The sequence below is a fragment of the Bombina bombina genome, chromosome 2, assembly GCF_027579735.1.
Source record: "Bombina bombina isolate aBomBom1 chromosome 2, aBomBom1.pri, whole genome shotgun sequence".
In the NCBI taxonomy this organism is placed as follows: domain Eukaryota; kingdom Metazoa; phylum Chordata; class Amphibia; order Anura; family Bombinatoridae; genus Bombina; species Bombina bombina.
In genome coordinates, this window is record NC_069500.1 from 1,189,275,169 (window position 1) to 1,189,292,378 (window position 17,210).

The window sequence follows — 17,210 nt, forward strand, 5'->3', positions numbered from 1 at the left end:
AAATATTTAAATTTGTGAGATCAGATCGATATTGACCACCCAGCCACTATGAACGTTTTTAGTTGGAAGTGAAGCAGTCTGAATCAAGCAAGCACTAGAAGCAGTACTTTACTTACCGGCACTGACTATAACTTATTTGGGGATTCAGACCTGCCTCGCCTGTGTGACTCGCAATCTCAACGGCTCTATCACACGTGTCCATGCAGCTATGCTGCTGCAGTGCCGCTTCTATTTGAGCACTTGCAGTCAAAATTGTGTGCATGGGACAGAGGTGGGTGGAGCAGGAGGCTAAGCTGTCTGGTGACACAGGGTGATCATTAATATGTGGACCGGAGTCATTCACACCGGTCCACATATTTCAGGTGCAGGGGCTCCCATCTGCCTATATGCCAGGCCAGGACTTCATTTGTCACTTTCCGGCTAAATGCTCCTTCCTTCTACGGTTCCACGATGCTTATTAGTTGATGACCCATTGAGAGTGCCCCCCCGACCCTCCCCCCGCATCTTCCGCCATTACCAACAATATTTTTGTGTACCCCCAACCTGCCTGCCAAGTACCCCCAGGGGTACACGTACCCCAGGTTGGGAACCGCTGCTCTAACTGATATGGTTTCTGTATGAATCTTTGGGTTATTAAGCAGAACTTTTGCTGGGACACCATATTGTCCTAAGCTACTTATGTGCAGCAGATGGTTTTGTGACAAAATAATGAAGCATTTGGCTGCGTCCCCACACTTTTTCACTAATTCTCCCCAAACTGTCTTCATTAAAATGATCAAGTATATATATATATATATGTTTCTTTCTAAAACATTGCTTTCTTGAAGTTTATTTTGTTGCATACAGAATTATGTATTTTCTTTTTTATTAGAATTTTAAAACTTGTAATAAGTGTGAAACACACTTCCTTAGAACATTATGTACACAGTAAAGATTGTTAAACTTTTGGATGTTTTAATCATGAACACAGATAAAAGAGTACAAGTGGATATATAATACCTAATGACAATTTTACACTAGTACATTTAAGTAATTAGTTGTATTGCCCTTTTTAAATTACCAAACATAAGTCCCTTGTGTCCCTTGGCTATATTTCTTTCATATAATTGGCAACAGTCCATGAGATAGTGACGTATGGGATATACAATCCTACAAGGAGGGGCAAAGTTTCCCAAACCTCAAAATGCCTACAAATACACCCCTCACCACACTCAAAATTCAGTTTTACAAACTTTGCCTCCTATGGAGGTGGTGAAGTAAGTTTGTGCTAAGATTTCTACGTTGATATGCGCTTCTCAGCATTTTGAAGCCCGATTCCTCTCAGAGTACAGTGAATGTCAGAGGGATGTGAAGGGAGTATCACCTATTGAATGCAATGTTTTTCCTCGCAGGAAATCTATTTAATAGGTTCTCTGTTATCGGTCGTAGAGATTAATCTCCTACCTCCCTTTTCAGATCGACGATATACTCTCATATTCCATTACCTCTACTGATAACTGTTTCAGTACTGGTTTGGCTATCTGCTATATGTGGATGGGTGTCTTTCGGTAAGTATGTTTTTCATTACTTAAGACACTCTCAGCTATGGTCTGGCACTTTATGTATTAATATCAAGTTCTAAATATATGTATTGTACTTATATTTGCCATGAGTCAAGTTTATGTATATTTCCTTTTGCAGACTATTCAGTTTCATATTTGGGAAAACATGTTTAGGAAAATATTTTTTTACCTGGGGTTTAGTCTTTTTTTCAAATTGACTGCTTTTTCATTAAATTTCGTGGGCAAAATTAGGCTTGCGAGGCGCAAAATTGCTGTTGTTTATTGCGTCATTCTTGGCGCAAGGATTTTTTTTGGTGCGAAGGTACGTTCGGTGACGCAAGTTCGTCTTTTCCAGCAACTTAGTTGACGCCGAGTTCTTTACACAAGGTTGTGTCTGCTTTGACGCGAGTGTGTCTTTTCTGGATTTTGTTAGCGCCCAAAAATTTCATTTTGCATTGTGCGTCATACTTGGCGCCAAATAATTTTATTATTTAAAACCCCTTTCCTATGTGCCTCTTGCCTTTTTCTTTGTCAGAGAGCTATGCTGTTTGCATTTCTTTCCCATTCCTGAAACTGCCATATAAGGAAATTGCTTTATATGTTGTTTTTTTTCTCTTACATTTGCAAGATCTCAATATGATCCTGTCTCAGAAACCACTGTTGGAATCCTGCTGCCTGATAACAGTTATTCCAAAGCTAAGTGCATCTGTTGTAAATTTGTGGAGATTATATCTCCAGCTGTGGTATGTAATAGTTGTCATGATAAGCTTTTACATGCAGAATGTATCCATCAGTAATAGTACAATGCCTGTTATTCCTTCAACATCTAATGTACATGATATCCCTGTGAATATAAAAGATTTTGTTGCTGATGCGATTAAGAAGGCTTTGTCTGCTATCCCGCCTTTTAATAAACATAAAAGGACTTTTAAAACTTCTCATAAAGTTGATGAAATTTCAAATGACCGACAACATCCTGAATTATCCTCCTCTGATGAGGATCTATCTGATTCAGAAGATCCTACCTCAGATATTGACACTGACAAATCTACTTTTTTTTTTTAAATGGAGTATATGCGTTCCTTGTTAAAAGAGGTGTTGATCACGTTGGATATTGAGGAAACTAGTCCTCTTGATATGAAAACTAGTAAACGTTTAAACTATGTTTGTAAACCTCCTGTGGTTACTCCAGAGGTTTTTCCAATTCATGATGCTATTTCTGAAATGGTTTCTAAGGAATTGAATAGACCTAGTACTTCTTGTATCCCTTCTACAAGGTTTAAAAAATTGTATCCTTTGCCAGCAGTTAGTTTGGAGTTTTGGGAAAAGATCCCCAGAGTTGATGGGGCTATTTCTTCTCTTGCCAAACGTACTACTATTCCTATGGAAGATAGTACTTCCTTTAAGGACCCTTTTGATAGGAAGCTTGAATCTTATCTAAGGAAAGCTTATTTATATTCTGGCAATCTTCTAAGGCCTGCCATTTCTTTGTCTGATGTTGCAGCTGCATCAACTTTTTGGTTGGAAAGTTTAGTGCAACAAGCTTGCTTCAACATGCTAATCATTTTATCTGTGATGCCATTTTTTATATAATCAAAATTGATGTTAAATCTGTCTTTAGCTATTTTAGCTAGAAGAGCTTTATGGCTTAAATCTTGGAATGCTGATATGGTATCTAAGTCTAGATTACTATCTCTTTCCAAGGTAAAAATGTATTTGGTTCCCAGTTGGATTCAATTATTTCAACTGTCACTGGGGGGAAGGGAGTTTTTTGCCTCAGGATAAAAGACCTAAGGGTAAATCTAAAACTTCTAACCATTTTTGTTCCTTTCGACAAAATAAGGAACAGAAACCCAAAGAATCTGGTTCCAATTGGAAACCTTCTTCAAGTTGTAATAAATCCAAGCCAGCCCCCAAGTCTGCATGAAGGTACGGCCCTCATTCCAGCTCAGCTGGTAGGGGGCAGATTAAGATTCTTCTGAAGTATTTGGGCAGATTCTGTCGAAAATAAATGGATTCAGAGTATTGTCTCTTGGGGTACTGAATAGGATTCAGAATAAGACCTCCTGTGAGAAGATTTTTTTCTCTCACGCATCCCAGCAAATCCAGTAAAGGCTCAGGCTTTTCTGAAGTGTGTTTCAGACCTGGAACTTTCAGCGGTAATCATACCAGTTCCGTTTCAGGAACAGGGTCTGGGGTTTTATTCAAATCTATTCATTGTCCCAAAGAAAGAAAATTCATTCAGGCCAGTTCTGGATCTGAACATTTTGAATCATTTGTAAGAGTGCCAACTTTCAAAATGGTAACTATATTACTATTCTGCCTTTTGTTCAGCAAGGTCATTATATGTACACGATAGACTTACAGGATGCATATCTTCATATTCTGATTCATCCAGACCACTATCGGTTTCTGAGATTCTCTTTTCTAGACAAGCATTACCAATTTGTCGCTCTTCCATTTGGCCTAGCGACAGCTCCAAGAATCTTTTCAAAGGTTCTCGGTGCCCTACTCTCTGTAATCAGAGAATGGGGTATTGCGGTGTTTCCTTATTTGGACGATATCTTGGTAATAGCTCAGTCTTTACATTCTGCAGAATCTCACACGAATCTTCGAAAACATGGTTGGAGGATCAATTTACCAAAAAGTTCCTTGATTCCTCAGATAAGGGTCAACTTTTTAGGTTTCCAGATAGCTTCAGTGTCCATGAGTCTGTCTCTAACAGACAAGAGGCAATTAAAATTGGTTTCAGCTTGTCGGAACCTTCAGTCTCAATCATTCCCTTCAGTAGCTATGTGCATGGAAGTTTTAGGTCTCATGACTGCAGCATCGGACGTGATCCCCTTTGCTCATTTTCATATGAGACCTCTCCAGCTTTGTATGCTGAATCAATGGTGCAGGGATTATACAAAGATATCACAATTAATATCCTTAAATCCCAATGTTCGACTTTCTCTGACTTGGTGGTTAGATCACCATCGTATAGTTCAAGGGGCCTTGTTCGTCCAACCTGGACTGTGATCACAACAGATGCAAGTCTTTCAGGTTGGGGGGGTGTCTGGGGTTCTCTGACAGCACAAGGGGTTTGGAAATTTTAAGAGGCAAGATTACCAATCAATATTTTAGAACTCTGCTATTTTCAGGGCTCTTCAGGTTTGGCCTCTGTTGAAGAGAGAACCATTCATTTGTTTTCAAACAGACAATATCACAACTGTGGCATATGTCAATCATCAGGGTGGGACTCACAGTCCCCCAAGCTATGAAAGAAGTATCTCGGATACTTGTTTGGGCAGAATCTAGCGCCTGTCTAATTTCTGCGGTTCATATCCCAGGTGTAGACAATTGGGAAGCGGATTATCTCAACTGTCAGACTTTACATCCGGGGGAGTGGTCGCTCCATCCAGATGTGTTTTCTCAAATTGTTCAGATGTGGGGTCTTCCAGAAATAGATCTGATGGCTTCCCATCTAAACAGGAAACTTCCCAGGTACCTGTCCAGGTCCAGAGATCCTCAGGCGGAGGCGGTGGATGCGTTAGCAGTTCCTTGCTGTTACCAACCTGCTTATATCTTCCCGCCACTGGTTCTTCTTCCAAGTGTGATTTCCAAGATCATCATGGAACAATCCTTTGTGTTGCTGGTAGCTCCAGCATGGCCTCACAGGTTTTGGTATGCAGATCTTGTTCGGATGTTCAGTTGCAAACCTTGGCCACTTCCTTTAAGATCAGACCTTCTGTCTCAAGGTCCATTTTTCCATCAGGATCTCAAATCATTACATTTGAAGGTATGGAAATTGAACGCCTAGTGCTTAGTCATAGAGCTTTCTCTGACTCATTGAATAATACTATGTTACAGGCTTGTAAATCTGTTTCTAGGAAGATTAATTATCGAGTTTGGAAAACTTATATTTCATGGTGTTCTTCTCATAAATTCTCCTGGCATTCTTTTAGAATTCCTAGAATTTTACTGTTTCTTCAGGATGGTTTGGATAAAGTTTTGTCTGCAAGTTCCTTGAAGGGACAAATTTCTGCTCTTTCTGTTTTATTCCACAGAAAAATTGCTAAGCTTCCTGATAGTCACTGTTTTGTACAGGCTTTGGTCTGTATCAAGCCTGTCATTAATTCAATCTCTCCTCCTTGGAGTCTTAATTTGGTTTTGAAGGCTTTACAGGCTCCTCCTTTTAAGCCTATGCATTCTTTGGATGTCTTAACTACTTTCTTGGAAAGTGTTGTTCCTTTTGGCAATCTCTTCTGCTAGAAGAGTTTCTGAATGGTCTGCTCTTTCTTGTGAAACTCCTTTTCTGATTTTCCATAAGGATAAGGCAGTTTTGTGGACTTCATTTTAATTTCTACCTAAGGTTGTGAATTCTAACAACATTAATAGAGAAATTGTTGTCCCTTCTTTGTGTCCTAATCCTAAGAATTCTTTGGAGAGATCCTTACATTCTTTGAATGTGGTAAGAGTTTTGAAATATTATGTTGAAGCTACTAAAGATTTCAGGAAGACTTCTAGTCTATTTGTTGTCTTTTCTGGTTCTAGGAAAGGTCTTCTTCCTTGGCTTATTGGTTAAAGCTTTTGATTCATCAGGCTTATTTGGAGTCGGGTCAGGCACTGCCTCAGAGAATTACAGCTCATTCTACTAGATCCAGTCTCTTCGTGGACTTTTAAGAATGAAGCTTCAGTTGATCAGATTTGCAAAGCAGCTACTTGGTCTTCTTTGCATACATTTGGAGTCGGGTCAGGCCCCGCCTCAGAGAATTACAGCTCATTCTACTAGATCCAGTCTCTTCATGGGCTTTTAAGAATGAAGCTTCAGTTGATCAGATTTGCAAAGCAGCTACTTGGTTTTCTTTGCATACATTTACCAGATTCTACCGTTTTGATGTATTTGCTTCCTCAGAAGCAGTTTTTGGTAGAAAAGTTCTTTAGACAGCTGTTTCAGTTTGATTCCTCTGTTTATGTTTTTTTCTTTTCATTTATGAGAATAAACTTATATTTTGGGTTGTGGATTAATTTTTTCAGTGGAAAATGGCTGTTATTGTTTTTATCCCTCCCTCTCTAGTGACTCTTCTGTGGAGTTCCACATCTTGGGTATTACTATCCCATACGTCACTAGCTCATGGACTCTTGCCAATTACATAAAAGAAAACATAATTTATGTAAAAACTTGCCTGATAAATTCATTTATTTCATATTGGCAAGAGTCCATGAGACCCACCCTTTTTATGGTGGTTATGATTTTTGTATAAAGCACAATTATTTCCAATTTCCTTGTTTTGATGCTTTTTACTCCTTTCTTTATTACCCCACTACTTGGCTATTCGTTAAACTGAATTGTGAGTGTGGTGAGGGGTGTATTTGTAGGCATTTTGAGGTTTGGGAAACTTTGCCCCTCCTGGTAGGATTGTATATCCCATACGGCACTAGCTCATGGACTCTTGCCAATATGAAAGAAATTAATTTATCAGGTAAGTTCTGTTTCACCAGACAAATTTGTTAACCACTTATTTATAATAAATTATACATTCTGGGATCATCTACTGTTGCATTTACCACAGAGGGCCTCCAGGTTTCCCACCTATCTCTAACTGAACACTATGGGGTAGCTTTATCAAGCAGCAAATGCTGCAATCTACCTCCTAAGTTTCCGGTCCACTTGAAACTTAAGTTAACACATTCGCCACCTCTGAGGTGGCGGATAGCAATCATCCCGATTGGATACGATCGGGATGATTTACACCCCCTGCTAGTGGCCAATTGGCGGCGAATGTGCAGGGGGCGGCATTGCGCAAGCATTTCACCAGAAATGCTTGTGCAATGATAAATGGTGACAGCGTATTCTGTCAGAATTTATCGATGTCGGGCAGACATGATCCGCTACAGTGAATCATGTTCGCTCGACATTTGATAAATCTACTCCTATGGGTTCATAGCATTTTGAAGAGTGATTTCCACTTACTTTATATTGATTGAACTTTTGTTTGTGAGTGTATTTCTGCACAGTTGACTTTTATATTAAAACATGCATTGTTTCATGGGAAATTCCAGGGTGACCAGACATTGTAAATGCATTGTTGTTTTGTACTGTAAAAAAACGAAATTTATGCTTACCTGATAATTTTGTTTCTTCTTGACACAGTGAGTCCACGGATCATGATCAATTACTGTTGGGAATATCATGGCCAGCTGCAGGCGGCAAAGAGCACCACAGCAAAGCTGTTAAATATCACTCCCCTACCCACAATCCCCCAGTCATTCGACCAAAGGGAAAGGAGAGAAAGGAAGTAACAAGGTGCAGAGGTGTTTGAGGTTTATATAAAAAGAAACTGTCTGAATACAAGGCAGGCCGTGGACTCACCGTGTCAAGAAAGAAACATATTTATCAGGTAAGCATAAATGTAGTTTTCTTTCTAATGACATGGTGAGTCCACGGATCATCATCAATTACTGTTGGGAACCAATACCCAAGCCAGAGGACACAGATGATAAGGGAGGGACAAGACAGGAAGCTAAACAGAAGGCACCACTGCTTGAAGAACCTTTCTCCCCAAAGAAGCCTCAGCCGAGGCAAAAGTATCGAATTTATAGATTTTGGAGAAAGTGTGCAAAGATGACCAAGTTGCAGCCTTGCAAATCTATTCCACAGAAGCTTAATTTTTGAAGGCCCAGCAAGAAGAAACAGCCCTTGTGGAATGAGCTGTGATTTTCTCAGGAGGTTGCTGTCCAGCAGTCTCATATGCCAAGCAAATAACACTCTTCAGCCAAAACAAAATTGAAGTAGCCGTAGCTTTCTGACCCTTGCGTTTTCCAGAAAAGCAAACAAACAATGCAGAAGACTGACGAAAGTCTCAAGTTTCCTGCAAATAAAATTTTAGCGCTCGCACAACATCCAGATTATGCAACAAGCGTTCTTTGTGAGGAGGATTAGGACACAAAGAAGGTACAACAATTTCCAGTAATATTCTTTGGGCAGGAAACCAAACTTAGTACGCAGAACCACCTTATCAGAGTGAAATATAAGATAAGGGGAATCACACTGTAAAGCAAAGAGTTCAGAAACTATGAGCAGAGGAAATAGCAATAAGAAAAAGAAAAAAAGAAAACACACTTTCCAAGATAACATCTTAATATCTAAAGAATGCATAGGCTCAAACGGAGCCTGTTGTAAAAGTTTAAAGAACAAGGTTAAGAATCCATGAAGGAGTAACAGGTTTAAACACAGGCCAAATTCTAACCAAGGCCTGACAAAACAATTGCACGTCTGGCACATTCACCATGTAACAAAATAGACAATGCCGAAATCTGATCCTTTAGAGTACTTGCTGACAAACCCTTTTCCAGACCATCCTGGAGAAAGGACAAAATCCTAGGAATCCTTACTCTACTCCAAGAGTATCCTTTGGATTCACACCAATACAAGTATTTATGCCAGATCTTATGGTAAATCCTGCGAATCACAGGCTTACGAGCCAGAATCAAGGTGTCAATGAACGATTAAACGATCAATATCCAAGCAGTCAGCTTCAGAAAAACAAGATTTGGATGAAGGAAGGGACCCTGAAGTAGAAGGTCCTTTCTCAGAGGCAGTCTCCAAGGTGAAAAGGATGACATTTCTACTAGGTCTGCATACCAAATCCTGTGAGGCCACGCCAGGGCTATGAGAATTACAGCAGACGCCCTGTCCTGCTTGAATCGAGTAATGACTCTTGGAAAGAAAGGGGGAATGGAGGAAACATGTATGCTAGACTTAAGTTCCAAGGAACTGCCAGAGCATCGATCAAAAATGCCTGCGGATCTCTTGACCTCGAGCCATATCTCGGAAGTTTGGCATTCTGACAAGAAGCCATGAGATCCAACTCTGGCTGCCCCCACTTGAGGGTCAAGCTGGAAAACGCATCCGAATGAAGTTCCCACTCCCTGGGATAAAAAGTCTGTCTTGCTCAGAAAATCTGCTTCCCAATTGTCCACTCCTAGGATGTGGATCGCAGAAAGACAGCAGTTGTGGGTCTCTGCCCACTGAATAATTTGGGTCACTTCTGTCATGGCCAAGGAACTTGGAGTTCCCCCCTGGTGGTTGATGTAGGCCACCAAGGTTATGTTGTCCGACTGGAATCTGATAAACTGGGCCAAGGTTAACAGATGCTAGGCCAGAAGAGCATTGAAGATTGCTCACAGCTCCAAGATGTTTATGGGCAGGACTGACTCCTCCTGGGTCCATAAGCCCTGAGCCTTCAACGAGCCTCATACTGCTCCCCAACCTAGAAGGCTGGCATCTGTGGTCACAATCACCCAGGAGGGTCTGCGGAAGCAAGTACCCTGGGAGAGATGATCCTGAGAAAGCCACCATGGAAGAGTCTATTGATGCCTGATCTAGATCTTCACGTGGAGACAGGTCCATATAGTCGCTGTTTCATTGTCTGAGCATGCATAACTGCAGAGGTCTGAGATAAAACTGAGCAAATGGAATTATGTCCATGGAAGCCACCATCAGACCGATTACCTCCATACATTGAGCCACTGACGGCCGTGGAGAGGACTGAAGGGCAAGACAAGAGTCGAAAAATCTTTCTTTTTCTGACCTCCATCAGAAAAATCTTCATTAACAGGGAGTCTATTTTTCCATGATTCACTTTCCATCCATGGGATAGAAGAAAAGACAACAAGATCTCCGTATGAGATTCTGCTTGTTGAATAGATGGCGCGTTAACCAGAATAGCGTCCAGATAAGGTGTCACTGCAATGCCCCGAGATCAAAGCACAGCTAAAAGAGCCCCCAAAACCTTTGAAAAAATTCTGGGAGCTGTGGCAAGTCCGAATGTAAGGGCCACGAACTGGAAATTATTTTACAAAAAGGTGAATCTCAGAAACTTGTGATGGTCCCTGTGAATGGGAACATGAAGATATGCATCCTTTAGGTCTATGGTTGTTATGAACTGAACCTCTTGTACCAAAGGAAGAATGGAGTGTATATTCTCCATCTTGAAGGATGTCACTCTGAAAAACTTGTTAAAACATTTTAGATCTAGGATTGGTCGAAAAGTTCCCTCCTTTTTGTGAACTATGAACAGATTAGACTAAAATCCCAGACCCCTTTTCTGAAAGGGAACTGGAACAATTACCCCCAGGACGGCAAGGTCCTTGACATAATGTAAGAACGCCTCTCTTTTTATCTGGTCTACAGATAATCTGGAGAGGAGAAACCTGCCTCTGGGAGGAAAATATTTGAAGTCTATTTTGTATCCCTGGGAGACAATGTCCACCACCCAGGGATCTGGTACATTTCTTATCCAAGCCTCCTGGATCGGGAGCCAACCCTTCATGCTGACGTGGAATCAGCTGAAGGCTTTTTAGATTGCTTTCCCTTATTCCAGGACTGGTTGGGCTTTTTCTAGAAAGGCTTGGCTTGATCTTGCTTGGAGGAAGGGGAGTAAGACTTGCCTTTAAAGTTACGAAAGGAACGAAAATTACTCTGACGTCCCTTCTGCTTATTCTTTTTATCTTGAGGAAGAAAAGAACCCTTCCCTCCAGTAATATCTGAGATAATTTCCGCCAAACCAGGTCCAAACAAGGCCGTACCCTTGTAAGGAATTGTCAAGTTCTGCCTCAGGATGTTTTGTGAGAGCCTCATTGTCTGGAACAGTTGCTTTAAATGAAGATTAGTAGAAGCCATATAGATTGAAATGATAACAGATTTATTAAAACAACAAAATACTTTGAACAATTACCTGCAGGGTATTTCAAATGTGCTATTCAGGTTTCGGCAGGAGTGGAAATAAACAAACAAAGTAAGCAGAGATGCAGATTCAAAAGGAAAGTCTTTCTCCTGGTAATACCTGAATTACAGGATTTGCACAAAGCAGGAAAACAAACTTGTAAAAAGGTAGCAGGTAAAGTATTTGTCCTGGAAATAACTGAAGTGCAGGAATTGCACAAAGCAGGTAGCAAACTTGTAAACAGGTGCAAAGGTGAAGTCTTTCTCCTGGTAATAACTGATGTGCAGGATTTGCACAGAGCAGGGAACAAACTTGTAAACAGGTAACAGGTTTAAAGGTAAAGTCTTCCTCCTGGTAATAACTGAAGTGCAGGAATTGCACAAAGCAGGATACAAACTTGTAATCAGGTGCAAAGGTGAAGTCTTCCTTCAAAGTGCAGAAATACAGGAACCAGGTTCTGACTTGTGACAAAACATAACCAATGTGAAGACAAAATGCAGTCTAAGAGCCATCCTTAAATAGGGAGGTTTTGCCCAGGATTGGTTCTGAGTAATTCCAAAATTAAGAGCACCTGTGTTATTGCACATGTATAATTACAAGTAAGACAAATAGTAATTTATCAGAACTTTTAAGTTCCATGCTATTGCTAGAACTGGCTGTGGCTCAACACGCAAGCAAACCGACTGGCAAGCACAGAGCCACAGGTTCAAATCCCCACACATCCCTTTCTAGCAGAATGCCTCCCAGACCTTTTCTTTTTCTTTTTAGTCTGGAGGCTTGGTTCATGACAGGAATAGCCATGAGCTTAGATTCAGATGAAACATCCGCAGACCAGGACTTCAACCACAAGGCCCTGCGGGCTAGGACCGCAAAACCAGAAATGTTGGCTCCCAGTTTAATAACCTGTAAGTAAGCATCTGTAATGAAGACATTGGCTAACTTGAGAGCCTTAATCCTGTCCTGGATCTCATCAAGAGGGGTATCCATCTGAAGAGATTCAGACAACACATCAAACCAGTAAGCTGCAGCGCTGGTAACAGTGGCGATACACACCGCAGGTTGCCATTGTAGACCCTGGTGGACATACATCTTTAGTAAAGCCTCCAATTTTTGTATCCATTGGATCTTTAAAAGAACAACTATCCTCTATGGGAATAGTGGTCCTCTTGGTCAAAGTGGAGATCGCTCCTTCTACCTTAGGAACCGTCTGCCATGACTCCTTAATAGAATCCGCTATAGGAAACATCTTCTTAAAAATAGGAGATAGAGAAAAGGGAATACCAGGTCTTTCCCATTCTCTAGCAATAATCTCCGCAGCATGGTCAGGAACTGGAAAAACCTCCACCGCGGAGGGAACATCAAAGTATTTGTTCAATTTACTAGACTTTTTAGGATTGACTACGATAGTTGTGTCGGAGTCATCCAAAGTAGCCAAAACCTTCTTAAGTAATAAGTGAAGGTGTTCTAGCTTAAATCTGAAGGATAGCACTTCAGCATCAGAAGAAGGAATTACACTGTCTAAGTCTGAGATTTCTTCCTCAGGCTTTTGGGAAGGGACACTCTGGATAGCCAGAACTTGATTAGAAACCTTACTAACTGTTTCCTTAAATTTCCTTTTATGCCTTCCCTGCAACATGGGGAAAGCTGACAAGGCCTCAGATACCGCAAGGGATACCTGGGAAGCAATGTCTTGTAGAGAAAATCCTACAGGATTGCAAGAGGAAACACAGGGCACTGTATGTGGAGACTGAAAAAGTTGGGACGCTTGAGGAGAAAGCTGCGGCATATCTGCAGCAGGAGACACCTGAACAGCATTTGCCTGGGATAATGGTGGCTCATGGTCAAATATTTTATCTCTATAACTTAAAGTTCTCTCAGTGCATGAGGAACAAAAAGGAAGTGGGGCTTCCACCTGAGCATCAAAACATAACTGACAAGCAGCAACTTTGCCTGGGATAATGGTTTGAAAAGCCTCTTGACTCATCTTATGTAATAAATAAGGATAAAGTGTAAAAATTCTCTATTTGAAAATAAAAAATAAATGTGTACTGTGTCTTTAAATAGAAATGTGTGTTAGCACAACAAACCAAATAGACCTTAGGCTACCCATACACCTCAGTAGCTGTACTGAGGTGCCTACCTGTCCTGCAGCTCATTTTCAAATACAGAGCAGTTACGGGGCCCTAACTGCCAAAAAAAAATGGCTTACAACAGTAATCTCCATGACTAAAAGTTAAAATATAAAAACTACTATAACACACTGAGCCACCATAAATAACCTCAGTCTCAATGCCCAAACTGCCTAAAAGAAACCCCAAACATGAAGGTTTAATAAAGTCCCATATTAAATAAGACAGCTTTTAGCTGTAACAAGTGCCTGCAATCTCCTTGCAAAAGAAAGTTAAAATAGCACTTACCTGAAAGTGCTGTCCGGCAGCAGGACAGCTCAACTGGTTTGAGAGGGTGCAGCACCTCACATGGACCTGTTAAGAGAGAAAAACTGAGTAAACATCAGAATAACACAGTGAGGATTGTACCTCACAAGTTCTCAAGTGCTCAAAAGCCACCACTGCCCTACTGAAGAGACTGATGTGGACTAGGCTAGACCCCAAAAAAGAACAGGGTAAGCTTACTCTGCTAAAAAAATAATAAGATCTTGAAGAAAACTTCTCATCAGACACCTAAACTTCACATCTTCCATGCAATACAGGCAAAGAGAATGACTGGGGGATTGTGGGTAGGGGAGTGATATTTAACAGCTTTGCTGTGGTGCTCTTTGCCTCCTCCTGCTGGCCATGAGTGATATTCCCAACAGTAATTGATGATGATCCGTGGACTCACTGTGTCATTAGAAAGAAATGTTATGTTCTTCTAATCACTGTTATAACTCTGGAGTGTCAGTATTTGATTTTTAGAGGCTGCATGTAAGCCAAATATTTTGTTTTTAGCTTTCCATTTTGTTTCATTATCAATTTATGACCTCTTTATGGCTTTCAGTTAATATTTAGATATGCCCAATATAATTAAATGACTGAGAGCAATGACTTTATTAATTAACTTTGTCCTAAGTAAATAATTTGTCACAAGGTTACTAATTTATCTGTTTTTCTGTTTATTTAAGGTTCACAGTATCAACCTAAATCCATGCAGCGAAATCAACCAAACTCAAGGAGAAAATTTCAAACTGTATCTTAATAAGATAATAAGAATAATGGTTCAGCTCTAAAGTTCACCAGCATGATGATTAACCTTCCATACCCACTTTACTAAAAGTATATGGTTTTAACACCTTCTATATTTGCACTTCACAATTAAAGCACTGCTCATGTTTTGAACAGATGCACTGAATTTTTAACATTAAAAGTTCTATTCATATTTTTGCAAGTTCTAAGAGACTACAAAAGCTTCACACTGAGGACAAACAAGTTTTAAAATGTAAATTTACATGACAGATTTTATCAAGCAGACAGTCCCTGTATCTCCTTAATGCACTTCAGCGCCTGCAATGAAAATAATGTCAATGTATTGCTAAAACACCAGATCTTTGGATTAATGCTTGATTAATCCTCACTATGGTGTTCTTGCAGGTGTTTAAAACAGTTTTGTTTTTTGCACATTACAAGAAGAGAAAAACATATATTAAATTGTTTCATAAGTGTGGGATAAATACCAAATGAAGCCTATCACTCACTAGTCCAATATCGTTGCATGCCCCACGAGCTGGACGCCAATGGGGGCATGCAACAATTGGAGGAAGCCGGGTTTATTATCGATCTGCAAAATACAGTCTGAGATACGGGCGAAGGATCGGTGGTATGTTTACCTTAACAAAATGGTAAGTATTTTTTGTTTGTAAAGTTTAGTGAATTAAAGTACCCCTGTTTTTCAGATTATTTTTTAGATACTGGGCTTTAATTCCTTAAACTTTACAATTATTTTAAATATGACAGTACTAACGGATACAGGTGGAAGAGAGCTTTGGTCTAAAGAGCCTACAGTCTGCAAAATCTTTACAATTATGATCTTTGCACAGATTTATTTTAGCAAGCTTTGACCTTTTTGTTATTAAAAACATTCAGTATAATATGTTTTAGTATCCATTTTAGGTACATAACAGTAATTCTTACAAGAAAATGAGTACAATGGGAAAACAAAAATGTATGTACAAGTTCATTAAACACCTCTTGCTTTTGTGTACAAACTGTGCTTTGTCTCACCGTCCCTAGAGAGGGCTAAACCCAAATTCTGTAACCTTCAAAAAATGCTGTAAACAAAAGTCTGGCTTAGGCAATTTTTAGCATTTTAAAAACATAGGTTACTGATTTTGCTTTTTGACCTCTCTATAAAGTGGATGAACCACGTTTTTCCACAAAAAAAAATGCTTAAAGGGACACTGAACCCACATTTTTTCTGTCATGATTCAGATAGAGCATGAAATTTTAAGCAACTTTTTCATTTACTCCTATTATCGATTTTTCTTCGTTCTCTTGCTATCTTTATTTTAAAAGCAGGAATGTAAATCTTAGACAGCCCATTTTAGGTTCAGCACCATGGATAGCGCTTGCTTATTGGAGGCTTACATTTACCCACCAATAAGCAAGCATAACCCAAGTTCTCAACCAAAAATGGGCCGGCTCCTATGCATCACATTCCTGCTTTTTAAATAAAGATAGCAAGAGAACGAAGAAAAATTGATACTAGGAGTAAATTAGAAAGTTGCATGCTCTTTCTGAATCATTAAAGATAATTTTTGGGTTTAGTGTCCCTTTAATGCCCCTTTATAAAGTTGTTTTCTTACTACTGGTATGATTGTCCCACAACCCATTCCATATTGTAAAACGATTAGTGCACTTATATATATATATATTGCACAATTGTATTTCTGTGTGTATGTATATATATATATATATATATATATGTGTGTGTGATAATATAATTTATATTATTTATAATCCAGATTTATTTTTGTAACAGTATGCTATGCATAAAAGTCTAATTTAAAAATAGAAGTAGATATTTGCTTATAGCGATATTGGATTTATTTGATCTAATGTTGCTTAAGAAAATAATGGATAGCAAATAAAATATAGATAGCTAGTTACTAAATACATTCACAAATTATATGATTCAATACAGTAGATTAAAGATGATTTCCCTAATGGATAGATCCGTTGCATCATGTTCCAATTATTCTAATATGAAATGGCATTGGACAAAATGTTTTTCCTTACTTTTTTTAATTGAACGTGTCTTTTTGTATCCCATGATACTCATTGATTTGCTCGTACCTTAGATAGAACTTGACTCCCAATTACACTTGGCTTCATTATTTTTCTTAGAGCAGCAGGTCGATAGTTCCATCAGCAGCAGGTCTGTAGGTTTTACTCTATTGAGTACATGTTGTGCTAGCGGATGATTAGAGCTACTAGATTCTTATTGAGTGCTATTTTCATATTCAAGGCTAGCAGCATTACAAATCATCATACATGTCTAGAACTGCAGTGGATCACACAACTAAAATATTATTTATCCTGTGAAAGTAGCCTGTTCCCCTGTTGAAGCTTTATTAGCTTGTAACAATGAAACTTGTGGTGTGATGTAATTACATTTGGACTCACAGATATTGCTGATCGATATAAAAAAAAAAGTGTGTGCCAAGTTTAGTAAGAGGTGGATGCTTTAGGGAGATGTAATTTAAATTGCATTATTTGTAATTATTTGTCTTGGATATTGTCTTCTCTCTAGTGTTGTCAACTCCCACAAGGTGCATTTTGTGTCCCATTTGGCTAAAAATAAGATATTGCATATGATAGACTGATCCCCTTGTTTGTTCCTGAATTATAACAATGTGTGAAGTTGCCTATCAGACATAAAACTGTGACATGTTTAGTCCATGTATTAAACATCTTACAGGTTATTCATTATTTGATGAATTTAATAAGCTTTATCTGGGCACTTT

At 39.3% G+C, this 17,210-nt stretch overlaps 1 protein-coding gene across 1 annotated transcript in view; it reads left to right on the forward strand.

Moving 5' to 3' along the window:
* FAM149A (family with sequence similarity 149 member A) overlaps nucleotides 1-15,910 on the forward strand; it is a 383,311-nt gene extending 367,401 nt beyond the window's left edge. The window contains exon 14 of the mRNA XM_053703894.1: nucleotides 14,373-15,910. Coding sequence (XP_053559869.1) covers nucleotides 14,373-14,446 — 74 coding nt within the window. The 3' untranslated portion in view covers nucleotides 14,447-15,910. The remainder of the gene's footprint in view (nucleotides 1-14,372) is intronic.
* The last annotated feature ends 1,300 nt before the right edge of the window (nucleotides 15,911-17,210 follow it).